The sequence below is a fragment of the Dermacentor silvarum genome, chromosome 6 (genome assembly GCF_013339745.2).
Source record: "Dermacentor silvarum isolate Dsil-2018 chromosome 6, BIME_Dsil_1.4, whole genome shotgun sequence".
Classification (NCBI taxonomy): domain Eukaryota; kingdom Metazoa; phylum Arthropoda; class Arachnida; order Ixodida; family Ixodidae; genus Dermacentor; species Dermacentor silvarum.
This window is the reverse complement of record NC_051159.1, coordinates 68,917,335-68,944,566: the sequence shown is the minus strand read 5'-3', so window position 1 is coordinate 68,944,566 and position 27,232 is coordinate 68,917,335. Positions and strand designations below refer to the sequence as shown.

At 49.9% G+C, this 27,232-nt stretch overlaps 1 protein-coding gene across 2 annotated transcripts in view; it reads left to right on the top strand.

Moving 5' to 3' along the window:
- The first annotated feature begins 928 nt into the window (after positions 1 to 928).
- LOC119455553 (homeotic protein ultrabithorax) overlaps positions 929 to 27,232 on the top strand; it is a 104,823-nt gene continuing 78,519 nt past the window's right edge. For both annotated transcript variants that reach the window (XM_037716955.2, XM_049668866.1), the window contains exon 1: positions 929 to 1,608. In XM_037716955.2, coding sequence (XP_037572883.1) covers positions 1,077 to 1,608 — 532 coding nt within the window. In that variant the 5' untranslated portion in view covers positions 929 to 1,076. The remainder of the gene's footprint in view (positions 1,609 to 27,232) is intronic.

Genomic DNA, 27,232 nt, shown 5'->3' with positions numbered 1-27,232 from the left:
ATAATAGAATATTGCATAATTTTATAGAATACTGATACTTACTTCATAAAACAGGAAATGCAAGGCTGAATGATGATTATGCTGACTCTTGTCACCGAATATACAGGCCGAGATGTACACACGGTTTGAATCGATACGCAAATTGATGAAAAAGGGAAGTCCTTGCCTGGAACCAACTCTTCGACAAAAGGACTGGGAAGTGGAAATCAGGCACCTCCGACAGTGTTTTATGTGCTTTATATCTGTGCTTGACTGTCGACGAATATATACTTACCGACAGAAACGTCACCTACGAGTAATTCACGAGCTCATTGCACGATTCAAATTTCACGATAGTGAATGACGGAACCAGGCTTCGAACATCGAAGTGACGGTAAACGAACTGCGGCAGACATGATACCGCGTCGGGGCAAAAGCAATCGGACCGAGAGCAAGGTGCGTTGCTGCCAGCCATTCTTTTAATTCCTTGAGGAGACGTTTAGCCACATCGGGAGAGGCATCGGGATCAAGCTCGCAGTGACATGATCAGCTCGGGGCGAGCTGAGCGGTAAATCACGGCGCGAAGGGGCGCGAAGACGACAGAGGCGGCTGCAGCAGCGATGCTTCAAGGTCGGCGTGTATACGCAGCGGGCTTCTGCGACGCTGAAGAAGCGGCCGCGTGGGCCCGCGAAGAGAGAGCAAGTTGCGCGTGCTTCGAGAGAGTGCAAGAAAAAGAGCAGCAAAACCGCGGCGGCGGCGGCGGCAAACGCAGCCGGCAGCGGGCGCCGCGTGGAAGCCCGCCAAAGGGAGCGGGGAGGGGGGGCCGTTGTCACTCAGGTGGCGGCGAGTTGCGCCGCGTTGCCGCGGGGAGGCGCCCGCGGCGGCAGGGACGCGAGGGCGAGGAGGCGGCCGCCGAGGGGCGTGGGGGCGCCCTGATTGGCCACGGCGGCCAACCTTCCGGGCCCCGCAAAGCTGGAGTCTCGGCGAGCGCCCCGGCCATGGGCGATTTTAATCCAACACCTTGACGAGGAGCGTAAAAAAAGACAAATTGCCAATCCATCCCCCATGTCGGAAGACGCAGCGAGGGCGGCCGCCAGATGATGAACTCGTACTTCGAGCAGAGCGGCTTCTACAACGGCCAGGGGGGCAGCGCGGCGGAACAGGCCTACCGGTTCCCCCAGGGCCTGCTCGTGCCGCCGTACCCGCAGTCCACGGCCGCTGCGGCCGCCGCAGCCGCCGCGGTCGCGGCCCGCGCCGCGTCTTCGCACGACGCCGCGGCCGCCGGAACACCCGCCTCGTACGACGCCGCCGCCGGATCGGCGGCCGCCGCAGCCGCGGCCGCGGCAGCCTGCAAGCTGTACCCGAGCGACGCTGGGGGCGCCTTCAAGACCGAGTGCCTGGTCAAGGACCAGAACGGCTTCGGCAGCGCCGTCAAGGACATGGCCGCCTCGTGGCCCTCCAGTTCGCTGTCGCGAGCCGCCACCGACCCGATGAGGCCCTTCGACGCGTCGGCCGCGGCGCCCAGGGTCTCGGACGCCTGGACCTCCTGCTGCCAGAGCACCACCGCCGCCGCGGCCGCGGTCGCGCAGGCGCCCACCAACGCCTTCTACCCGTGGATGGCAATCGCAGGTTGGTGTGCGCTGTGTGTGTGTGCTGCCGCTGTCCGCTGCGTCTATAATAGCTGCATCGCCTCTGAGATACGCGCTGACAAAATGAGTCGCTGACCAATAACTGCTATCAGGCAGGCGTCGTCGAGCAAAACCCATGTTGCTTCAGAGAACTCGGAGTACGGCTGCCTACTCAGGCGTATCGTATTAGGCGGTGTATGCTCGGTTGCACGTGTTGTGTAATGCACTTCCCCTGTGAATGCGTTTCATTGGCTTCCTTTCTCGTGTATACAGCATATTGTTCTTAGCTACGCAGTACAATTGGGAATTCACATAGTGCGCGATATCTGGGCTTTCTGTTCTGTGCATGTGTGCTGCGATAAGACCCCAGCACCAATGTGACGCTTCTTTTAGTTCTCGTTCCAGTTGGTTTGTTTACTGTCCAGACCGAAAGTTTCATTCGTCCTCTTAAAGCCGTCCAATTCATCATTCAACTAAATGTGCGTTTTCGTGCCGCGTCGTTTTGCCGTTTTCGAGAAACATAGATGCGCGTTTGTTTTGAGCCACTTATAGTCAAACGCCGTCCAATCGATGTGCAGATGTCTTCCCCGATCACAAGGCATTTTGATGTTCGGCACGGTTTCGGTTGAATCTCAATGGTGTGGTAAGTCAAGCAGTACCCCGCCACAATGGTGTTTGACAAGTGTTTGCTTCTTAAGATAGAGTGTCGATTACATACCAGTAATGTTAGCTGAAACAGTGTATTCCGAGGGTCTGTCAGCTAGAACGTTGAATGGAAGATGAAGTGCATCACGGCAAAATGTTAGCGACCATAAAGGGAACATCGCTACTCGCAATATTTACCTAGCTAGCACAGACATGCAAGATCAGTCACGGCGCTGTCTTGTCCGGTGGAATATATTTGACGGAATGGGAAACCGTTGATCAGGGTCATACAGTCTGTTTATTTGTCGCGATGGAAGTACAATCACATACATCACGTAAAGAGGATGAGACTGCCCTGAAGTGTGCAGGCCGACGCCGAACAATGCTCAATCACCCCCTTTTGCGCCGCTGTTTGTACAGGCCCCCCTTGTGCTCAGCTTTGTTAACTCCCGAAGAAGAGGAAGTGTATCCCCATCTTCATTATGACCTTTCCAGCAGCGACTCAGCGCGCGGTCGCAAACGCGGACACACACACCAACACACCGAAAAAGGCGTCCGCCTCTCGTCTGAATGGTGCCGCGCGGTGGGCTCGTGAAAAGTGGCGGTCCCACCGAAAAGGCCGCCGCCACTTTGTGCGACGGAGGGAGGGCACCATCAGCAGTGCGGTGGACGGCCGAGGCCACACAGGAACCGCGGCATCAGCTTGGCTTCGCGGAGGCGTGAAGAGAGGGGGGGCATTTGCTGTAGCAGGAGTTGAAGGCAGGAGGGCAGGGGAGGGTAAGGGGGGGTTAGCCTCGAGGGGCTGCGGAGGGGCACCATTGTGGGGTGCACCGGGGGCTCAATCGAAAAGCTGCCGTCTAGGTATACGACAAGCGCAACCGCTCACCCCCGCGTAAGGCACCGCTGATACCGTCTATCGCACATCTGCGTGCTTTGGTCTATATGGCGACCATCATGGGACGAGATGGCTTATGGGGCCGTTTGCAAATTTGCGAAGGGTTTATGAGACCATCGGCGCTTCTTTCTTTTGACGCCCCTGTCGACGCCGTGGCCATGGGGCTGACCCTCCCTGAGTGTCGGGAACCCTCCTTGCATTGGCCCCACAAGCCTCGCCACTCGATGCGCACGCCAGGTCACCACTGGTTCTCGATCTGTGACGTATTGGAATGGGCTGCCATCGGCACCCATGCTAGATGGCAGTTAGAGCCACGTTTGTCAAGCTTTGTTCGTATGGGGGCTCCTGTGCGTGTACATATACGCGGTGCTGTATATTCTATTGTGTGGTTTTCATGAGCGGGCTTTTGGCAGCACTAACGGCGTTTGGTGCTTTTTAACGGCGTTCCGATCGTTGTGGTTTGGATTAGGCGCAGGAAACCGTAAAATGCCACACCGATTCTCTGGCGAGTGCCAGAGAAAGTTACTGTGAGTACTGGCGAGCTCTAACTGAAGTTAGCTAGCTAAGTAGTATTAGTGGGTAATTACTAATTTTCTCTAAACTGAAAAGCTTCCTGTGGTCCCCCAGTTGCCTGTCGCCGAATGAAGTCTTTTCCAAGACACACACGTCCGCATAATTGCCCATTGTGTATCTCATTACACAACACTGCTTACACTGCGCGCCTTTGTATTATGCACAAGAACATGTAATATAACTAGTCCACGTTTTTATACATCCAGCCCTGAATTCCTACAAGCGCTAAATAGAATGTTGCTGATATTTGTAACGGAGCTTCTTCAATGGGCACTCGTATTAAGTACGAATTTATCTGCCTTGTCTGGCGTTGAATCAATTGAATAACCGTTGTCAGTGGTCTTTGGATTACTTGACTTCTATTCGCCTCGCTTGTAAGGAGCTGCGGGTTTTTTATTGTTTCTGATGCCATCAGTCATTCTGAATCCCTTCACAGGGAAATCGATAAATTGCGTTTATTCCCATTTATGTCGGCAGGATCAACGCCTATGATACTGTACTGGTTGCCTTACGGCGACCGTTGATAAATCTGCAGTATAATGTGAAATGGAGTTGTTTAAGGCTTCTTCCCATTAGGCCTCAATTTGTATGCATTTTCAGCGTTTAGTAGTGAGAGGCAAAGTACAAAGGCATACACCAAAACTCTAAAGTGTCTGCGGAAATTCGTCTATATCCTATAGAGAAAGCTGGGTCCGGTCGAAATGGGTCTGTAGGCAACTTCAGCGCTGTTCCTTTAACGAAAAACGAAAATGAACGGGACAGGCGGGCCGCGAATGGCACATGAACTGGATGCGTCCACCTATCGTGGCAATAAAAGTCGTTCAAGTTGCATAATCTCTTTCGCCGGGTATACCGACGGACCAGGTCCCCTACATTCTTCAGCTGTATCACTTTCTCTCACTTGGGCTTTCTTTATATTTTTTTTATATTTTTTCACTTTGTAGTTGCTAAACTCGAGAGTAGGTATTTCAGATGTTTCCCCAAGTTATGGGTCCTCTATTTCTCTCTACGCTAGCGACAGCGTCGGACGCGAAAAGGAAGAATTAAAAGAGTGAGGCGCGTGCGCTTCGAATACAGATCGAGACGTGACAGAGGAGAGTTCATGGCGATTCCAGCACTGTTATCGGTCCAGAAAGGGGAGGGAGAGAAGGTAGGAAGAAACGGTGAGGAGACAGGCGACGGTAATCAGTGAGCTTGACATGTGAACTTTGGCTGGGTCGAATTTCTCGATGGCGAAATGCACCTCCCCCCCTCCCTCCCCCAACCTCCGCGCACCCCATTACCACTACTCTTGTGGCCGATTCCCTCACTGTATGTAGATGCATACTATATCGTCTGTGACGCCTCGTCACCATCAGACCGGCTCTTTGAGCGTTGGGAACGAGTTTTGCGCGCACAGGCAGCAGCGATATCTTACTGCCGTGGGTGTCACATGGCAGCAAGTTTCAGCCATTCAAACCTTTTCAAAATGCGCGTTGCAGCGCTGGAACTGTCCTTAAGTGCAGATGCCAGCCTATCGCGATTGTGAACATAATATTATCGAAGGCGGTCGGCCAATGGCCAACAGCACTTAAGAACAATAAACTTTGTGAATTCCGCCCGGGAGCGAAGACGGCAGTTTTATTTATTTATTTTTGGACATGGAAGCGCGAGATGCGTAACCTGCTTATTCGTTGCTCGAGACTGTTCTATAATTTCTCAAGACTGCTGACCAGACGAGACAGGGACGCAAGTGAACACCAGGCGGCGGAGAAGCGCGTGTTCGTATTATCACGCTCATGATACGATGACATCATCCATGTCGTTACTTCCAGTGCCAGGATTTCGTGACGCCAAATGCCGTAGCTATACATAGCACTTGCGACTGTCACTATACTGTAGGCCCTGCTATATGTTCCCGTGGTATACAACGTGAGATAGTGCTTGTATTGACGGTCAGCGTGGATCGCCTTTTACGCCAGTGTTTGCAAATTGTTCTCCTATTTTGCAAGCAGAGGGAGTTGTAAGTGCGCTGCGGACTTTGTACCTGCACGTTTGCGGCGCTTGTAGGCGTATCTCTAGCGTATCGCGCATGTTTTAGAGCAAACCGGAACGCATGTGCACATGAAATGCATGCTATTGGTTCAATGAATGCGTTTTTCGCGTCTTGCTTACTCTTGTGCCAAAAGTCCTGCTAATACTCATTGGAATAATACATTTACGTGCATGTAGTCCAATCGTGGAAGAAGTTCCTTAGAAAGTTGGCTTTATTTCGTTGATGTCCAATTCGTTCGTGAGATTATGGATGCTTAATGCACACGTTCAGTCTTCTTTCATCGAAAAGGTTCCCCTTAGCCATTTCAAGGCATTGAAGTTAGTGAAAATAATGTGGAACAAAAAGACGTGAAGATCATAGCTATCCATGAGCATTGAGAAAAAGAAGAAAGACATTCGAACTTAAGCAGTGCTCGATAATAGGAAATTTCGCAATGCACATATGTTAATAACTAGCCGAAGAGGTCACGACAGGGACAGCAGTCTACGCACTCCTTACCATGTGACTCACGACGCCGCTCCTAGGTGGCACGAGGGGCCCAAACACGTGATTCGCTACTGCCAATGGTAATGCGCGAACGCTGCGGGCGTTCCTGTTGGGGACGCTCATGTTGTAGGAGGGACGCGGATAACATGGGCGTTATGTTAATGATTTATGGGCACTGATTTCTTGAAGATCAGTGGACATCTATGTTATTCAAATGATGGAAATCTATGTCGCTGAATGTCTACTTAAGGACCATAGGACATTATTGTTGCTTGCTCATCATCGTTATTAGCTTATGCTCACTGCCATTAGCTTATAAGGTCTGTGATGTGAGAAAGAAAAAGAGTGAGAAGGGGGCTGGGACGTGAAGTTCGAAGAAAGCAAGGAGTTCAAGTCAACTGTAATGATCACGAAGAGCATAGTTCCATAATCAGAGCTCGAAAACGAACTTTCTCTAGATAGCAGCGCATCTTTAGGTTAGCACGAAACTGCGTGGCGCCTATAGCTCACGCCTTTCGCCGGATTTGTGTAGAAGGGTATGAGGTAAAATGCTACTGGGTGAGACAGATTATGCAAGAATATGTCGATGAAGCACAATGGGCCGTTTAGGTCAGATATACGTACGCAACAGCAATCTTTAAGAGCATGTCTGAGGGGGCGAGACATGCTTGTAAGAACCTGCCGTAGCACGTAATCGGATTTCATGAGATATCTAAAAGAGAGCTGCATTATTTTTATACCCACATTACGCCGGACTATTTTATTCGCGCCCGCCCTCATTGGCTCTACAGAGCGATGCCGCGCCCACGTTGATCAGGACCGACCAATAGGCACGGCGCAGGATAAGAATGGAGTCGAATCAGTCGGAGAGTCCCAGTAGATTATGCGCGCTAGACTTTCGTTCTTCCTAAATCACGTGGTCATTATCACAGCGATTTAAAACTCTGGCGACGCTCTATACCTGTGGCAAAGAGTTCCGTTAGCTGCCGCTTGTTTTCAATTAACCAAAAAGGCGACCCCGCGTGGGCAACACATGACGTGGACGCCGCCGCGCTCCCTCTATTTTTTACGGCCGGAGTCACTCGCTAACAAAGGCTCTCTGCAGATAGCCTGTTTTTGTTCTCTCCGAAGTCAAGCTTGCAGTCGTCGTCGGCGCGACGTTCTACCTTTTTTCTCTTTATATCTTTCTTCGCACGCACCTCGGCCGCTGCGCGCTGTACGTTCTCGCGTCGCCGAGCCCCTAAATCAGAGCGATGTGCTCCAGCCACACTCGCTCGCTCTCCTCGTTTTCGCGTAGCCCGAGTCGCCGTCTTCGTCGGCGTGTTCTGTGTATTCGCCCCGAGTCGCTTCTTGACTCTACAAAACGCTTTGACTGCGCGCGTGCACTAACTAGGCTCGCGAGTTCTATTATACAGTGGTTGCCGGATCGTGTATGTATATGCACGTTGCTCGTATAACATGTCCGGTTTACGGAGACTGTCACTTAAACGGTGTCGGGGTTCTTTACGACGGTGTGAGTGGAAATGACTTTTTCTTAGTTCGGCTCTCCGTTTTGTGTACCGTGTCATGTCCGCGTGTTGCGCTCGCGAATGTGCGTATTACTCTACATTTGAGATGTTATTTGTTTATTGCGTGTAAGAACGAGTGTGTTCGAGTGGTTATGGTCCTGCGAAGATCCAGATGTTCGTCCCTTCCTACTAAGATGAACGAGGGCGCTCGTGAGTTTTATCTGCGAGAAACGCCAGCAATCCTTGTCTGACGTCGACACGTTTAAGTGAACGCGTTGGTGCGACAGGGGAGCGTGCATCTTATCTATACCAAGCGCTTGGTTCTTGAACTGTGTTCGTATATGGTTCCCAGAGGCCATTAAAGAAGAGCTTATTTTATTCCTAGCTGATTAACTGCATGTTGTCTGAAAACTTACTGGCCGTAAATTCATCGAGTAAGCTAATTAGACGAGGCGGCTCCTTGAGCTATCGTCTCCTGACAAGCCGAGTTCGTTGCTATAGGTGTTTCTCTTAAGTTGTCGCCGACTGTTTTGGGTTCTCATTATAAGAGGATTATGGCCCAAGTTGCCAGGATAACTTTTTCGCAACAATGTTGTTACTTTTACGATACATTATATTCCTATAAATTGCTGCCGTCACAAAAAGTAATCAGTGCTGTCGCGTTTTCGGCTCAAGCGATCAGTATACGTATATGTATATGTACATGTATATGTATATATATTTGTTAAGAACGCGCTGTTCCGAAAGCGGCATCTCCTGTACAACGTCCTCGTATAGCAGGAAAGTATATTGAGCTTGTGGGATAAACTATTGTGAAAATAATTCAGCTAAATCAAGCTGAAAGTCATGTTCGAGTGACTGAAGAAACATCACTTGCGCGACACATTTCCAAAGTAAGTCGGTCACATGAGGCTACAAGATGGAGTTCTTTTTGTAGCAGGCATTAATGATTGCATGCGACGAAAGTTTTTGGAAAAGAAGAACGGCGTATGTAGTGATGTGTGAGGTTCTGAGGACAGAAGGAGTGCGGGTGACACTAGCAATTGCCCCGTACTCAACTAAATCTTCGATAGTCCTTGTACTCGCCGATGTGTGTGCGTTGACTCTTTCAAGGGAATACACTCCGTTTGCTTGTGCTTCAAGGGAGCAAACGCACCCCGTCGGGGAGTGGAAGTCTCATAGATGGAAGTTAGTGTGGGAAAAATGCTTACTCCGCCCGAAGGAGTCGCCAGCCACTCCCATTGCTGCCACAGTTCACGCGCATGGTGTTTGATGCGACGGCGTGGAATCGCTAGCAACTTCGATTTAAAACTGTTTGATTAAGGCGGTGAGCTGCTGACATGGCATCCGACCCTTCATGGACGTGGTTAGCTTAACGATTTGGGATACGTCGCGGCAACAAAAGCTGGAAAGTCTGCTATCACTCAGCGTACAGTGTTAGTTCAGAGTGGCGCCGGGCCCGACAAGAATCTAACGTAACGCAATATCCTGGCTTTGTCCCTCAAAACAATGCGACGTAACTCATCAATCATATACGTATTCGATGTATAGTTGTAACAAGAATCAGTGTATGCGAGATTATTAGTTCAAAGCCTTCCGTGAGACTTAGAAGCGCGTGCAAGGCAGTCACTGTGGTATGGTAGTTGCGGAACGCTCTAAATAAGCGTACATCCGTTAAGTATAACTACAGGTGTGCAACTCCAGCAGGGGTTTCTAGCTTGTCAGTGTCACGTTACACGCCCAGGTGCAGGTAACAGTTATGAATGTTCAGTGTCTTTGTAGAAAACGCGAGCATTGGCTTGCAGCCAGCTGCTGCAGCTGCGCATCATTCCCACGCATGCGCAACTATATATATACTATAGACGATGACAAGTGGGCGAAATGAAAGTGGAGTTAGCTCGGCAGTCATGAAAATGCAAAACCGGAACAAAGCTAATGTGAATGAAGTCGACCACGCCGTTCAATTAGTTCCTTTCAGTCCGAAATTGAATGCAAGGCTTAGGATACGAAATCGTGAACAACGTGGGCTGTTACGATGAGCACAACCATTTATTTCTCAGGATCTTCTAAGTCACATTATTTTAACATTGCGCAGAATTTTTTCACAAATTGTGTACGAGAATGTTGGCCGCGCACGTGTGCCGAAGGATGATGCTGGCAGAAGAGTACAGTACGCAGATTGTTGGCCTTTGTTTCAGTTTTCTTTTATGCCTTGTTTCGCACGTGGACACGTTCTATCACGATTTGGCATAACTTCTTTGTGCCCTCAAGTTCTTTCCATTTACAAGCGGCGTCGCTTAAATCTCCGTTCTGTGGAGGGATTGGTAGTTTAAGTGCTTCGACGGGTCCCAAATCACACCTACAGCACATCGCTCTCCCACTTGTTAAGACAGCTTTCCCGCAGTGAGGTTGGCTCAACGAAATGGCGGCGTAGCCAATTTTTCAATTAGTGGTCGTGTGCTCAGCTACTGTATTGCTTTAGCAAGAACATCTTAACATTGGCTCACCCAGCGAAATCACGCGCAATAGTGAAACGCTCCATACCACAGAATTTCCACTTCCGGAGCCGCGATTAGTGGGAAAAGTGCAATGTGGAGAAGGTGCACTCGTCAAATTGAAAGAGGGGTAGGTTATGTAAATGGAACCACGGATTGATGCCGTGGTCATTCACGTGTGCATATATACTATGATCCCTGCACAGCCGTTTCAAGCGATTTATATCTTCTCCTGATACATACGCAAAAAAAAAAAAAAAAATAGGGGCAGTTTCTAGTATACGCAATAGGAACAAAACCTTTACGTAAAAAATTAAAAAATACGCCCTGTTATTACGGTTACGGTGAGGCAAAATGACAAGGCAACCATTAGTGGATTCACATTCAGCGCGTTATCGGGCCTTTGAAAGCGCGGCAGATTTTTTTCTAGTGCGAGCAAGCGTGTTCGCGATATATCTTGTAGTGTGTTTGAACTCTTAGCTCATAAGTTCATGCCATCTGGTGAAATGGAAAGGAACCAGCTAACCTTAAACGGCTGCCTTTGGGCTTCGAATTTGTATGCTCTCATAATTGCACGAGATCCGAAAGCGCATGCACGTGCTCCCTGTATTCTGTTTAGCTCGGGCAAGTAACTGTTGTCGCTGCAGGACGCGTCTCAGTTTGAGATCTATGACAGCTACGAGTATACAGTGTGATATATACCATTGTCAGGCTCCAGCTACGCGAAGCACTGCCCTTTAGGAAACGTTTATTAAGCAGTTACAGACTGCACTGCCTAAAATGAGGCAAAATGATATGTTGAAAACGTAAGCAATGATGTAAAATCGAGACTGGAGCTGAAAAAGCTCTCAGGATGAACATTAGACTAAATTGCGGGCTCTTCGAAGACCTGCTGGTGCGTGTGACGTCGCAGTTACTAATACGTTTTCTAAGCACAGTCAGCTCAAGTTTCTTGTCCTTCACTGGCTGGTTCCAAGAGGATACAGGCATCCGACCATTCAGATTAGTTACAGGAATATGCAGTTTCTTATCCCAGAAGTCAACTCGTGTCTTGTTTCTGAATCCGCTGTATGTCTAGTCGTCGTATTAGACTTTTCTGCTTCCTTACCTCGACGTGGGGTCCACACAAATCGATATCAGGTAGAAGTATACGGGCATTAGAATGTCTACTTCGTTCAAAAGAGCCGGCTTTGGTCGAATTATCGAAGGCGTCGGATATCGTCTTTCTGACGCCTGCTAAGCGCACCCTCGATATGCAGAGCAACAATAATAAACGACACGGGAGCCTTTATAGACTGCAACTGTTCAGAGACGGCATGCGTGCGTGTTGGCAGTTTCGTGGTTTCAGTCTGCCAAAAAAAGAAAGAAAAAAAAGAAGGAAGAAAAGAAAGAAGAAATCACGGCAGACATCGTTAGCATGCAAAGCGAGGCGAAAGCAGGTGGTTCAGGGCTTCGATAGTGGCGCCCTCCTACGGCGTGCAACACCTGCACGCGCGCAGCGTGGAACGCCGATCCGCACTTGGCGTTTTGCAGCTGCGGCGCGGTAAGCGCTTCCAAGCGCGGCGACAGGGAGCTGAGCTTGCGGTGCAACGAAACGTAAGCTGCAATTAGAACGTGGCATAAGATACAGAGAGAGAGGAAGAGAAAGCTTGGTGGTTGGTGTCATGCTACTTCCTATATGGAAATTCGAGTGGTCGTCTGTCCTAGGCCAGATCATTTTATTGCATTTTTTCCTGTTTGGTTTTGTCTTAAAGTTCGTCGACCGGCAGGAGGGGGATGGGTAAGCAAAGCATTCTTCGAAGTATATAGTGTAGGAAGTGTGGCTTCCGTTATGTGACGATTTGTATAATTCAGAACGCGTTTTTTTCTTCTTTCTTTCTTTTTTTTTTTTGAGACATTTGGAAGGGTATTTTTCTCCCTTGCAAGAAAAAAAGAAAAGAACACCTGCTTCTGGTTGAAATTGTGCTTTGCATATTTAATGTTTTCGAGAGTGCACGATGCGTTCTAACGTCGTATACCCCGAGTGATGTAATGCTTATACATCAAAGAGGATTAAATACAGCCCCCACTAGGACGCCTGGCGAAAAGCACATGCACAGGTACATTTTGTATAATGCCTTCGTATGCACTGCCTTTGGCGCCATCGTGAATCACCGGCACTCCCAGTGTTTTTTTTTTTTTTCTTACTTTTCACATAACGCGGTAATGAACTTATAACATCGACTACAAGGGAAGCAAGTGATGAGAGCGTCACACATTCTGTCGATCTTTGAATGAATATGCAATTCATTGTTGATTTTGTTTATATTATCTTCTTGTATATATTCTGTACCTTCATTCAGTCCCTGCGTTTGTAAATAAATAAATAAATAAATAAATAAATAAATAAATAAATAAATAAATAAAAATTTTATCTTTCTTGCATTGCAGAATGCTTGCACTGTTCTGCGCAGAATGTGTCACACAACCCTGTGATCACTGCGCTCGCATCGGCTCTCCAATCACGTTCCTTCGACAAGGCGTGAAGCCAGCGCGGCAATAATCGACGAAGTATGCGCGTTAACTCCGTCGAAGAGCTTCTTAGCGCGCCGATATACGATGCGTGGAAGAGGCGCATATACATGTATATGCGCCGGCGAATGTAGCTATACACACGATCGAAGACGCCTGCGCTATACTCTATAGAACTTGCGGGACGATTGCGCCGGCGGCGCAACTTAAAAGCCACAAACCTTGTTTACTGCCTTCATGTAACCACTGGAACGGCACGGCGGAAGAAATAAAAGAAAGAGGGGGAGGGAGAAAGAACAGCGCTCGCGCTTCTTTATGCAACGGGCGAAGGAGGCGCAGTCGTTCATAACGCTCGCGCGGATTAAGCGAGCGAGCGCAGTGGAACGCGCCACCACGGCACGAGATACGGCAGTGACGGCGATCTGCATACGCATGCACGCGATGGACTCACGGCGGCGGGCGCGTCCGTGCTCTTCCTTGTGCTGGTGCCCCCGGCGGCCGCATCATAATGGCGAACGCTTCCAGCATACGAGAAGCGAACGTGGCGTCCTCACGCGGATTACGGCGAAGTTACGAAAGAGAAGACGAAGAAAGGAGAGTTCAGGGGGGGGACAGGCTCGTGGACAGGTATAGAGGAGAGTCAAAAGAAAGCTCTCCATTGGGGTGGCTCGGGTAATCGCAGATTCTCTTTTCTTCTTCTTTCTTTTTTTTTTTTTTTGTTGCGTTAGAAGGACAAAATTTGAATACTCAAACTGCGCAATCTTGCAGGCTGGAGTAACACCGCCTTATCGTTTCTCTAGTGCACTCTAGCGTTTCCTTAGTACCGGCGCGTCCGATACTGCGCATGCGCCGAAATATGGCTCACTGATGCCTGTAATATACGAATGAGTGCGCGCGCGCGCGCGGTAGTTATAGTATACGCACGCGAACTGCGTCCGCGATAGAGTGTATATAGGTATACGGTTTGGAGAAACATGCGCGCCGAATCAAATAAAGAGACAAGCTGGGAGAGAAGAAGGCTCGTGCGTGCGCGGTGTTGCAGATGTACGAAGAAAGGGAAATTGCGATGAGGAGGGAGAAGCAGGAGGATATTCTTCTTTGGACTTCTTGACCTCGCGTGACCTTTCCATAAATCAGGTCGACGTGGACGAGAATGTTGAGCTCCACGCAGGGTGGGTTGTAGGGCGAGCTCGCACTATAGCGAAGGGTCCATCGCGGAGCGTCGGTGGTGGCCCCCTTGATTCAGACCGGATTCGCGCGCTGTCTCTTCCTTCTCCTGATTCGCGGTGGCAGCGAAAGGGCAAGGAAGGGGGGGGGGGGGGGGGGGGTCTAGAAGAAGTCTCGACTCGCCTTTTGGCGAGGTCCTTTGTACGCTGACGCGGCCGTGCCGTCGCGAACAGTGCCAACAACTGTTAGGGCTGCGCGCGGGGGGAGCGCCGACGGTGGCGCCAGAAAGCGGTGCCCTCTTGTTTTTTCTCCGCGCGATGCCTCGCCTGTGTTCCCCCGCCTGTCGCTTGAATAGCCTCCTTCATGTGTATATGTACGCGCCGCGTATACCCTCGGTGCGAGCGCGGAAAGAGCGCCGCCCTAGCGTGCGGTGCGCGCAACCGGACTGCAATGCAGACTTGCGTCTCGGCGGTTGCACGTTGGCATGCACGCGATTTCGCGCTGAGCTGAGCTGTTGCACTTGCGTCCGGGTCGGCGGGTAGATTCGAGTAGTTTTTTTATGCGCCGCAAATCTCTCGTTACTCTCCTCCGAAACGACGCGGGGTTGTCAGGAAGTTGTTGGCTTAACGTTACAAAATTGCACTGCTGATCGTTTCGGAGAGGGTTCTCGAGGTTTGAATGCCTTCGCTTTCTTTCTCGAAGGAAGCACTGTCGCGTCCATTTACTTGTCAAACGCGAAGCCAGTGGCAGCTTCGGAGGTGTTCGTTGGGGAAGCACCATTATATGTCTTAAGGAAATGTATGTATGTCTGGGACATTTGTAAAGCTGCCATGGTAACTGGGTCATCTATAAACTACCCTCATACTCCGTTCTTATTTGAGTTCGCTAAAAGTGGTCTAAAATAATAAAAAAGGCATAAAGCTATGCGCATTCATTTAGCAAACATGGATTAGGGTGTATATATCGTTTGAAGTAATGACTACACGAATCTCTCACATTGGATGTAGCCGGGGGTCTTACGGCTTTTCATCGACCAAAGTGATGCGCTGGTGAGTGAGTATTATTTCTGTACTAAGCAGCAGTAATGTGCGAATCAGCTTTCACAATACATAAGCGAACGGGGAATACATACCGATTATGTATTGGAACGCGAGATAACGGTGCAAAACATAGAAGGTGTTCGCTAGTTTCTGCAAACGATGTTACCAGATTGTTGCATCTACCAATAACGTTCCGCGTGAATTCAACACGGCATCACCTAAACGCGGCATGTCACTTTTCTCATTTCGCAGACGCACTTCCCCGCGTTGCACACCTGCTCACTAATTGCCTTCTTTATAGGCGTTAAAACGCGGGAGGAATGCGAACTGCACAATGCTGCCGCTTCTTATTCGCGCGTGACGTAATAACGGATGCAAGCAGCTATATATACATACCTATAAGTTCATTTTCAAAGCTGGCCACGCCACCAGCCAAACCGCTTTGCGGGAAGTTGCCTCGCAGGTAGAAAAATGGCGTACACTATAACCGAGCATAACGTGAGCATGGCGACACACTGTGTCGATCACACCTGAGAATTACCGCTGTACCTACAGGCGTAATCTATTTCTGTCGCTTGAAATTGCCTGTGTGCCGAAAAAGACATATTGCTTTCTGCATGCTGCTTGCGCTACTTCGCGTGTCACATCTGCATGCTATCTCACTGCACTACATTAAAAAAAGAAGTCATGTGCATTACATTTATTCTCATTATTTCTCATTACGTGCGCCAAAGTCTTTCACAGAATCCTCTGAATGAACGCGACTTCTGCATACTGTCAGCCTGGGGCACCATTGAGTTACGCTCGTCTTTATTAATCCTTCTTGGGAAGAAGTTCCCACGTGCTATATTCTGTTTAGGCGGTGCTTTGTCGGTGCATTCACGAAGACCTGGGCGTTTATATACTTACGGCGTTCTACACCACGTAGTCTTTGTCACCGCGTATAACTTCGGTATTTAGACGATCACGCCTGCGAGCGGTGGAAAGTCTAGTGGAATAAGAACGAATGCGTGTGTATATAGATCATCTATACACGTCACGTCACGCGTTGTACTTGTATACCTTCCACTGGGCAGATGGAGACCAAACGGACTGAACGAAGGCGCGCCTATTTTACGTCGCTAACGGCGCTCCAACATGGCGGCCACGTTGACGTCAGTGCAAGCCATCTATATACGCAATAAGGGGAATTTCGTACGCCCATAGTATATAGATAGCGCTCGCATGCAGCCTGTCCGAGGATCCTCAGAGGGCGGAATATCGCAGCTAGAGTATAAGGTTTAGCTCGGGCACAGCTGCAGCCTCTATCTATATACGTGGGCAGGAGGCATCCGCACGCTATACTGCTACGCACTGGACACGGCTCGGCGTATCACACCGGCACACACAACCGGCCGGGCGATCGAGTGCAGTTTTGGCGAAAGGGCTGCTGCCTGCGGCTCGTGCTCAATTTGTTGCTGCTTTTCCGGGAGGCAATTTACGACGATGAGCGCGCGTCGCTGTTCCAGGCGTGGTCCTTTCTTTTTGCTCTCCCCCCACTCTCTCTCTCTCTATCGCTGATGCGCCGCCACGTGCTGGCTGGACCTTTGAACACTCGTACATCTCGCGCCGATGGAAGATGTCGAGAGACAGCGGGAGGTACCATTCGTCCAACCGCACCTTGTAGTGATGCCTAATGTTCCTGGATCTGCTGGCTTTCTGGATTTTTGTTTTTAAAGCCTATACCGAGTCTTTAGGAATGCCTGGCGCGTTCACATCGTACACGTATGCACTGCTGAAAAGATAATGCGTGGTATATACGCATATATTGTGGGCAAGTTAGAATCAGCTATAGCGCAAGACAGGGGTAATTGGAGATCGCAGGCCTTCGTCTTGCAGTGGACATAAAAATAGGCTGATGATGATGATGATGATGATGATCTTGTGGGTGCGCCGTTTTGCTCGGGAACGTTTTAGTGGCCTTCGCAAGGTTTCGAACGACCCTCTTTCTTGGAACGAGCGAAAACCTCGGTTTCTCCAATGTACCATGTGTGGATGATTGATAAGCTAGAAAATGCGCATAAGCGCGACACAGGCGGACACGCCATCCTGAAGTTCCCGCGTTGGGGCTCAAGATGACGTCGTGATGTCATACGTATATTCAAAAGCCTACGTTAGGGACACCTTAATAGGTCGTTGATGAACAAAAATTCTGGTCCATTCTAAAGAAGCTAATGAATAAATTTAGGGACGTTTCTGTAACGCTTTCTGTGCAAGAGCAGCCTTTCAGTGAAGTCTGGGACATCATATGCTGAAGCATTGGCGCTGCGCGCAAAATTCACAGGCAAATTTATTTTCAGTCCCTGCAATAGTTATACAGAACTGTCCTGTTATCCTGGGCCACATGAACTACGTGCTTCGCCTTCGTGCTTGTATGCACACTCGGTGACAGCTAGGGCAGCAAGCTTAAGGTTTCAAGCGGCGGCCTTGACTTTTGAGCCTTCATAAACGTGAAAATATTTTGCGTAGAAGTGCAAAAAACATAGAAAGTATTCAAGAACGTTCCTTGATGCGACTTTTCTCAGCCGTAAGCTGGAGAGCATACGACTTTGAGCAGCACGAATGCCATGCTATACGCTCATTGAGAAAACATGGGCAGCAGTATTTTACGCACGGGTGCATATATAGGTGTGTAGGATATTTTCTACGCGTTGTAATTAATTCGCACTGCATGCGACCGGGGTGCTCTGGGGTCCTTCTAATTTATCGGCGCCATAGGAAAGTGGGTGTGGCCTACGGCGCGCAATTAAGCTATACGCAAGTGGACGGCAGCGCTGCCGCGTAATATTGCGGGCCAAGCGGGTAGACCAAGCCCTTCATCAGGACGGGCCAAGCCTACAATTTACTGCGTTAATCCGCACACTCCCGTGCTTTAATTAGGCGGTTGCGCCGGCGGGTGAGCATAAATTGTCAGCGAAGCGTATATACACACAGTTTTTTGGCATCTTCCACCGAGAACGTGCGGCTTGAACTTTGCTTTTAAGCTTTGACTTTGATAACGTCTTGGCTTGGAGCTTTAAAAGCGCGCGCTAGGGATTTAATATCTGACAGCGCATGTAATTTGGAGGCAAACCTGGTCTACTTCTGCTAAGTTTAGATTAAAGGTTGTAATTTTCGGTGCCTACGGCGCTATAGCGTCTTTTGTGCAATACGTGGAGGCGCAGGATTTTCTTACGAGTCGCTAAATTCTTACTTTAGTACTTGTCTTGTGGGTTATAGTTCGTGTTCACAGTGCTAAGTAGGATAAAAAAAACTCATAGAAATACGTACGATGGAGCACCCACAAACTTGACTGGTCCTACTTAGCTTATTTATATAGCTACTATACGACTTCACACCGAGTAGCTCGTTCCAAGTGAAACAAATACAGGTTATATAGGTTTATGCTCGTTCACGATCAGAATTCACAGCATGAGTGGAGATCTTCCCTCCGTAGTCCGCGTAAACGTTTACGAAGATAAAGCTTTGCTTCATATGTCATAGGATTGAAAACTGAATGTGTTGACATATGTCAAGGGTTTTGTTATATATGAGAGTGTATGAGATTGCATGCACCCAATTTCGTGTGGCTATATCTGTGTTAGCTTGTGACGTATATATAGGTGAAAGAAAAGAAGCTGCATTTGGAGACGCGAAAAGCAAGGTGCGCTTACCCGGAAATTTTGCATATTGAGGTGTGCAGCCTGTTGTCGTCCGGAGGAAACGGCGTTCGTCAAACGTGGGGAAGCATTACTGTTAGTCCTGTTCAGTGGCGAAAGTGATTGTGCGTACGGTTGTTCTTTCAGCCCGTGCCGAACGCTATAAGTTGGGCTTAAGTGTCTGTTTGCAAAAGTACACTAACATATAAGCGGAGTCGGTAATTGAATTCGTATGCATAAGCGAGTAAGTGAGTGAATAAACTTGCTGTGAGTGAGAATTCGAAAGAATAACTTTTGACGTTTCCGCAACAATCGAGCATCTATACGCTGACCTGCCGTCACGGGTTATTGCGCATATACTGTGCAAACTGCATGCTCGATGGAGTCGTAGTTTGTCATGATGCAACATCCGCACACATCGCTGTCGCTCGGAAACTGCGCTCAAGACGTAACTCGTTTTTACTAGATGCCGAGTTGCGCTATACACACTATGAGTGTCTCCACTTTCCACATTATACAGTCTTCTTTTTTTTTCTGTTTTTTTTTTTCGTTCTCGGAAGGTCTTTGCGAGCGTCACGATGCGTTATCGCTTCCCGTATGGCAATTATGCCGAAATAATAACAGCGAATAAACAAAGCTGAGCCGTGGATACGCGGTATAGGCCCGTAAAGCCTCGAGCCGCGCTTAAAATGGGGGGATGGGGGATGCAACTTTTGACCGATGCCTCGCTCGTCACAGTGTGCTTACCCGGCAAGCGCGTCCACTCGTGTAGGGGTGGGGGGAGGCGTAAACAGCGCACTGGGTGCCCGCAGCCGCGGTGTCGCCATAACGCACTTCCCGCCGCACGAGGGAGCTCACCCCCCGGGCCCGTTCTGCCTTTTTTTTTTTTTTTTTTTCCTGGCGCTGCAGCAGCCGCGCCTGCGCTTAAACGGCCTGCGCCATTTGGGTTATCTCCTCGACAGCGCTTCCGTTGCGCTGTTTCGACCACGAAAATGGCGCCATTTTCGGCAGGGCGCGTACAACATGAGCGCGGAGCCTGTAACAAAACCATGCACGGAGACGCAGTAAAAGCGTTTTCAGCACATTCCTGCTTTGTGGACGAGCTTTTCGCGAGGTCATATATATACCGCCACCCGCGGTTTCGCCATGCATATTCGCGGCGTACTTATAATGCGCGCTTTCGCGAGTGAGTTGGTGAAGGCAATATATAGGGCAAAACAGCGCGTAAAGCGGACGCATGCAAAGGGAGATGAACACCAAGCGCAAGCACTCATTATATTGCCCGTTTGGGCTGTTTATATTTCAAGGGTGCGATAGAAAGTGAAATTAAGGAACACCGCAGTCGCAAGGTCAGCGCGATTCCTTTCCATGCCATAATAGCGACGGCTGTGATTGGTGCGAAAAGAATATGCGTCTCACAACCCCCCCCCCCCCCCTTTTTTTTTTTCTACGTCTTGAACATAGTATCTCTCTTTCGTGGTCCCGTTTACACGAGTATTATACACTGGCCGGCCCACACATAGGTATTATTGCGGCATTGTCGTAAACGATGAGCATGTAAGTGCGCGTTATAGCCACATGGACGGATCATTATGTCCACCATCTCTTAGTGTATGGTAGCTATAACTGGACTTTCTGTTCTCTTAACCTCCGCGCCTCTCTCCTTTCTCTCGTATGTCTCTCTCTCTCACCTTTGACCAACAATATTCGGAACTCTACGAGTTACCAAGCGTGTCGCATCGATAATCATCGCTATTCTTAGTCACTGGACGAATACTGATGACTCCACTTCACATCAGCTCTTGACTTTCTCTCCTATTCATCTTATCTTCCCCTTTCCCCTCCTTACAGTGCAGGGTAGGCCAAGTGAGCTCAGTCCTGGTTAACCTCCTTGCCTTTCGTTTACCCTTTTCTCTCTCTGCCTCCAAATAGGGACGTATTTTCGGATGATCACTTTCAGCGATACTATCGCCTTCGCGTGACGTAGTGCTCAACCAGCCAATCAGTGCGCGTATGATGACCGAGGCGATAGTATCGCCGAAAGTGATTGTCCCAGAATACGTCCCCTGATGACTGAAACATCGTGAGACGCATTCGATAGTCACACGAGCCGGATTCACAATAGCCTTCGCCTTTGCGGTCGGTACTTCTGATTGCCTTTTTTGATGGTCGTCCTGCATGTTAAGAAGGCTTGCCGTTTGTGTAAGCGGATCGGACATTCCCAAACTGCTCCTACTTTAAATTGCCTATTCAGCGAGCCTCTTCACACTGCAGGTTGCGGCATACATCAGCTCGCGTAAAGCTTCGATGCTGGCTGCTTTCATCATTCTCGACGAACCGGCGAAAGTCGGGTGCGCCATTCTCTACGCGAAGCCAGGGTCCTATGATCAATCTCTCCTCGTTCTTCGTAAGCGCTTCCCCCCTTCCCTCCCCAACGGTCTTGCACCTCCTGGTCGAGAGGCGGCGTCAGCTCACTCGACATCATTGCAACCCGTCTCTTTCACGCTCCATCTTCTATCGCTCGTACAGACAGGCTGTTTCGCGTGCGCTCACTGGTCGCGTCTCTCTCTCTCTCTCTCTCTCTGTCTCTGTCGCTTATTTTCGTTTGCCCCCGTCCGGTCCCCAGCGCGGGGGGGCCGCTCTGGCTGCATTCTTCGCTTAATTGGTAAAGCGGCGCGGATAAGAACGAAGCCAGTGACGGATGGCCGTGCGCCCTCCCTGCCTTTCGCATTAGATGCGCGCTCTCCGAGAATGGACCGGCGGTGGGTGGCTGCGGGGCGAACCGGAGGGAGGCAAGCAGCGATGCTATCGCTCACTCTCTTTCTCTGCGCGGCGCGAATCACGAGGGACCCGGGGCGAACAATGTATTAAATAACTCGCGTAAATCGCCGAAGCTCGTTGGTTCCTGTCATCCTGGAGGGCTTGCGTACACGAGTACGGCCATTCTCTCTCCCCATTTTTTTCTTTCTTTCCCCCCCCCCCCCCCCCCGTTTTTTTCCGCCGTGTTTCTCCTATACGCTGGAACGGCCGCCTCCAAGCTCTCAGACATACTTCACGCTGCGATGACAACCCCTTGCGCGAGCCCTCCCCTAGAGTTTCTCTCTCTGTCTCTCTTTGTATCCATTGTTCTGACTCTCTCTCTCTCTCTCCATTTCCCATGTATTGGAGTGAACACGCAGATGAGTTCTTCTTTTTTTTTTTTTTTTTTTTGTCTGTGCGCCTGTTTATGTTATTAAATGTCGTCGCTCCCTAGCGCACTGCAACGAGTGCAGTCAGCACTGTGTAGTATAGTAAGGAACGAGTGCGCGCATAATGCATTTACCGCGCGCCCGGCCGCCTATGCATATACAGTCACGCAGAGATGACTTGGACCTCCAGCGTTGCCATTTCTCTCTTTGCGTTCCAGCCCCCACTTGGTATGTTTTATGCGTGTATGACTGGCTGGCAGCTCGGTGGTGCCCCCCTTGATAAGCGCTTCTGTGAATCGGCGTGCCGCGTATTCTTCTTTTTCTCTGGCTCGCTCGCTTCGCTGTCTACCCTGCTGGCCTGGTGAAGAAGGGACTGTCTTTACCAGACAGTCCACGGGAGAGGAAAGCGTGGACGCGTACGGGGTCGTTGGGACGCGCGAGGCAGGTCGTTACGGCGAGCGATAAGCATCTCAACGGCGTCGTGCTCGTGTTGCGACACCTCGTTATACGGCCTCTCGGCGATGCCGATACGGAATCGGCGATCTTTACTTTTCTTTCTTTAAATCTTGTTTGCTTTCTTTTCCTCGCGCACCGACGCGTTTTTGTACGCGCCGTCGGACACCCGACTCGGTCACTGCTCGTAGAGGCCGTTTCCGATCGGCTTAAGGCTTTCCGCCCTGTTCCGTTTCGCGCTGTGCAGTGTAAGGTTTGGTCAGATGAAAGATAGCGGAACTTGTTATGGAGACTCAAGGGCGAATGGGGAAATTTCGTAAAGCCTCGAGGGTGAAGTGAGTTAAAATGTCGCTGCTGCTCCTTCGAATGCGTGTTTCAGATTATCTGGTGGCATTTGGAAACGTGCGGTGTAAGAAGGTGTGGAAAATATTGCAGGGACCGGTATATAAGCAGCACGGTGAATCCCTAGTTGCAGAAATTGGGTGGGGGATGTGGCTGACGAGGCCAACAGGTACAAAGAAACGACGAACCATTGCGTTTGCGACTCTCATTTTCGTTTTTATCGCAACTGTTCTCTCACTCGAACCATGTTGCTCAGAGACGGTCGTTAAATTTCTTCAAAGGAAACAACTCGGCTTCATTACCAGCCGCCGCAATATTTTTTCGGCGCCATATTGTTGCTTCGATTGCCTACGACTTCTTTGTTACAGCTTATGTTGTGACGTTTATGTGCTTTGCGCAAAACCCTGGCGAAACTGCACGAAACTGCACGTCAGGAGTAACATTGCTACTACGAAATTCTCTCTGCGGACCATATCTTCTGCACACTATACTGCATGGGCCTTGTAGGAAGAGAAAAGAGCTCCCGCTCGATCACGTTTGAATCGCCCACATTGAAGAACGTGACGAAGGGATAGGAAAAAGAAAAGCGTAGAAGAAAAGCGGTTCAGCATCTCTGCTGACCAGGCATCACGTCGAAGCGGTTTATTTCTCCGATTGGGGCTCGGGCGCGGCGCGCTGAATCGGCAACTTCTCGACGTGTTCGTGCGGAATTAACGCAGAGAAACTGTTCAGTCGAGCCAAACCGCCCGATTGGTGCGTCGCGCAAAATAAGCAAGCGAGAAAGTGACTTCGCGGGGAGCCCTTGAGGAGGAGGAGGAAAGGGGGGGAGGGTAGTGCGCGGTAATGGGGCAAAGCGAGGCGTATCGTCAGTATAGCAGCCGCCCGAGTGCGATGTGGGTGACAGGAGAAGGGAATAAGACGCACGGCTCAAAACTGCGGCCCATTCCGGCGAGTCTCCCGAAGGAGTCATTTCGGGAAGCCTAAATAGATTTTTTTTCCTCTCCACAATGGTCATCCCGGCGTCCCAAAACGGTCCGGATTGGCAGTGAGCTAGGCCACTCATCATTCCAAAAGAAAGCCGGCTCCGGGTTCGAATGCACGCCGCCGATCGAAGTTGCACGCCCCTATAGATACATAAAGGTTTTTTTTTTCCGACCGCACGTCCAAGTGGCCATAAGGAGGAGGAGGAGGAGAATAGATTTAGAACGAGAGAGAGAGACAGGGAGAAGCTATATAGAATAGCTCTGGGCGTACGGACACTCTCGAATCGGGCCTCGCGCTTTTCGACCAGCTCTCTTATTTTTGTGTGCCGTCCCTCGCTCCCCTTTTTGCTCCTTAATTTCCTTCCACTTGGAAGCCCGCACACAGAGAATCTGGCTTCGCTCTCTTAATACTCGGCTGGGGCCTGGGAAGGAGGGTTGTAGAAGGGAGATCTACAGTTTCCCTCGGCCATAGCGCCAGCCGTTCGTCATTGTTGGTCACAGCTGTCACTGACTTGTGCCGACCGCCCCTACGGCAGCGAAGCAGGGTGCAGCGATCCCTGCTTCCCTCACTCCCTGAAGCTGCCTCTCCCTCTTTCTCTCAGTGCCGCGTTTCCCTCTCCTCCTCGAGCTCTGTTTTCCCAGCCTTAGATTAGCGTGTGTAGCCTTCTCCTTTTATTTCCCTCCGCCTGCCTTTCCAGGCTCCCCTTCTTTACAACTTGTTCTTGCATTTTTCCTCGGGCATCCCTCTAGTTTCTGTTCCGCTTCCCTCGAGACTCCCCCCTCCGTGCCGTGTGCAGCGAGCGTTGGTATCCCCTTCCCGCCGAGCCTTCTTTCGCTCGCGCTCCTTTCTTCTTGGGTCGGTGTTGCGCTCCGGGGCTTGGTAAGAAACAGGGAGAAAATGGGGAACTACGGCGCAGGCAAGCGAGTACGAAGACGACGACGAAGAGGAAGGAACAGCAAAATCGATAACGCCCACGAACAATAGCGGCACGTACGTGCTTTAAGGGACTTTGCTCGGGCTCGATGGGTGCCGCTGGGAAGCGTGCAGAGAAAGGAAGTGGAAGAGGGTGTTGGATGGCGGAGAGGGGAGGGCGCACGTAGAACGGGAGAACCCAGGGCCCGGCCATTCTGAATGGCCGACACCCGAGGGGGGGAAAGACGCAAGCCGTCGCCTTCCTGCCCGCGCCCGCCCTAACAGAATGGGGGGGAAAGAGAGGGGGGGGGGGGGGGTCGGAACGCCAACCATTTTCGGGCTCGAAACAAGCGGCCAATGGGGTAACGTCGTTCGGCGAAATGTTTCCAGACTATGGGCGACGTTAAGATGGCGATGGCGAAATCGCGAGAGCAAAAAAAAAAAAAAAAAAAAAAAAAGAAAGAAAGAAAGCCAGGAGGCCGGAGGCTTCAGTCGGCGTCGTTCAGCACAACAAAGAAACTCTCTCTGGTTCTATAGCTCTGAGCGGCTGGCGAGACGTAGACACATAGCGCCCCGTGGCCGCATTGGTCCCGGGGCCTAGCTGCCCGCTGGGCTTATACGCGTACGTCGCGCGGCGCAAATGGCAAACAGAAGTTTTTGTTCGCTTTCGTTCTCACGGTGTCATGAAACCAGCAAACTTTCCCGGAGCTTAAACGTGCGACTCTCTTTATATAGTCTATATGTACCGTCAACGCTGCGCGCCAGCAAGATCGTTGCCGTAGGGCTCCGCTCATTTTTGGATGCGTATATACTGAACGATTCGAGGCAAGCCGCAAGCCGTGATATTGTGACATTGCGGGCGCGCTTAAAGCACCTTTCTCGTTACGCAGTTGCGTGCTTCTTTTGAAACGTTGTTCTAAACATAGCCCGCGATCGTGTAAAGGCGGGGAAATATGTATGCTTAGCACATTTTCGTCCCAAAAGGGGCAATAAACGCACTATTGTTGAATATGTGCGTATACCAGTAATGCGCTAACTCCCGGACGCATGAACTATAACCGGCCTGATTCAATCACGTAAGCACCAGCCATATGATAAAGTAGCGATAAGCTCGTGCATTGGTTGGAATAATGCGTAGTCATCTCCAGCTTTCATCGTGCACAGCCACTCGGCGCTCCCGCTTCTGTCAACGTTGTGTCGTCTGATTCTCAAGTCAGTAAAGCAAACGTGTAATCCTAACCATCTGCCATAAACTTCCGAAATCACCTGCTGTCGTCTCATATTACATGCTTGAAAACGTAAGGCGTGCGTAGCAGGATAAACATAAGAAAAACCTGACATGAAAGTGCATGACCTGCGATATCGTGGAATGCAAAGAAAATTGTCTAATGGATGTTTAGCGTTTACGCCCTTCCTTTACACTAATTTAGAGAGAGAGAGAGAGAGAAACTACGAGGGAAAGGTAGGGAGGTTAACCAAGGACGTGCCCGGTTGGCTGCCCTACACTTGGGGAGGGGGAAAGGGAAAGAATAGATAATGAGAGAAAATTAAAAAATAATAGAGTCAGTCATTCGCGTAGCACCTAATAAATCTATGGAGTGTGCGAGAACATCATTCGTGTATGCGCTAAAGCCACGTCGCGATATGTCAATATGAGGTATAGGGGAGACGTAATTGCGCACACCAAGACATCCACATAAGACGACACACAAGTGTAAGCGCTATCAACCAAACTAGAAATATAGTTTAAAAGAAATATTTTATCGGCCATTTCATTCGCATGTATGTAGGGGAGACACGATGTCTCGCCTACATGATGTCTAAGAACGATGTCATTTCTACTCTGCACGTTTATCAACTAGACTCACAAGTAGTTCATTTCAACGCTGCATTAAGGCTCGGCCGTGGCTTTACGAGTCTTCTAGCTTCTTTCCTGATGCGATCAAGTTATACATATACCCTCGCGAGGCGGATCAGTGTTCGAGCCGTGCATTTCTATCCGCTATAAATATGAGGAACGCCTATCGTAACACCTGCGCGGCGTCATTGTATATACGGCGCTCGTGTATTTTACCGGACGCGGACTGCGGCCTTGCACGTTTGTCGATGGGCTTTTTGGGCAACGCGAAAGGAAGCAATAGCTCAGCGCCGGAAAGTCTCGTTGTTTCCGGTAAGTGAAAGTCCCATCTGCGCATTGTGGGATTTTGCTGCACATCCATCAGAACGCCTCGCGTTGAATCGCGTTCTTATATAGCGTGGCCTGGCCGTCATCTCTCCGATAGCAGTAGATTGATTTACCATCGTATTCGCTTCTATTCGCGCGCCGTATGGACTGTTAAGCGATAGCTGGAGAACTACACACTGAACGCGTCAGCTCTTCTTGAGTGCGATCTCTTCGCGAACGCGGTACACGTCTCACGGTCTCACGCCATGTGTGAGCGCGTGCACCGAGCGGGTAAGTATATGCCGGAGTTTTGTTTTAAAAGCCGTTAAAACAGCTGGGTCAGCATATACATGGTCATGTGGCGCCTTATTGTTTGGATGCGATTGCGGTTTTGGATGTGTTTCTTCGTTTGTTTGTTTCAATAATGCGGACGATTAACTTACTCAGGGCGAGATTTCACCACGTTTTGACCTTGCACACTTATCTTCCGTCTTATCGGACCGTCGAAAATACTCGGATTTTAGGTCTCGTTTGTGCAGTGAACCACGTG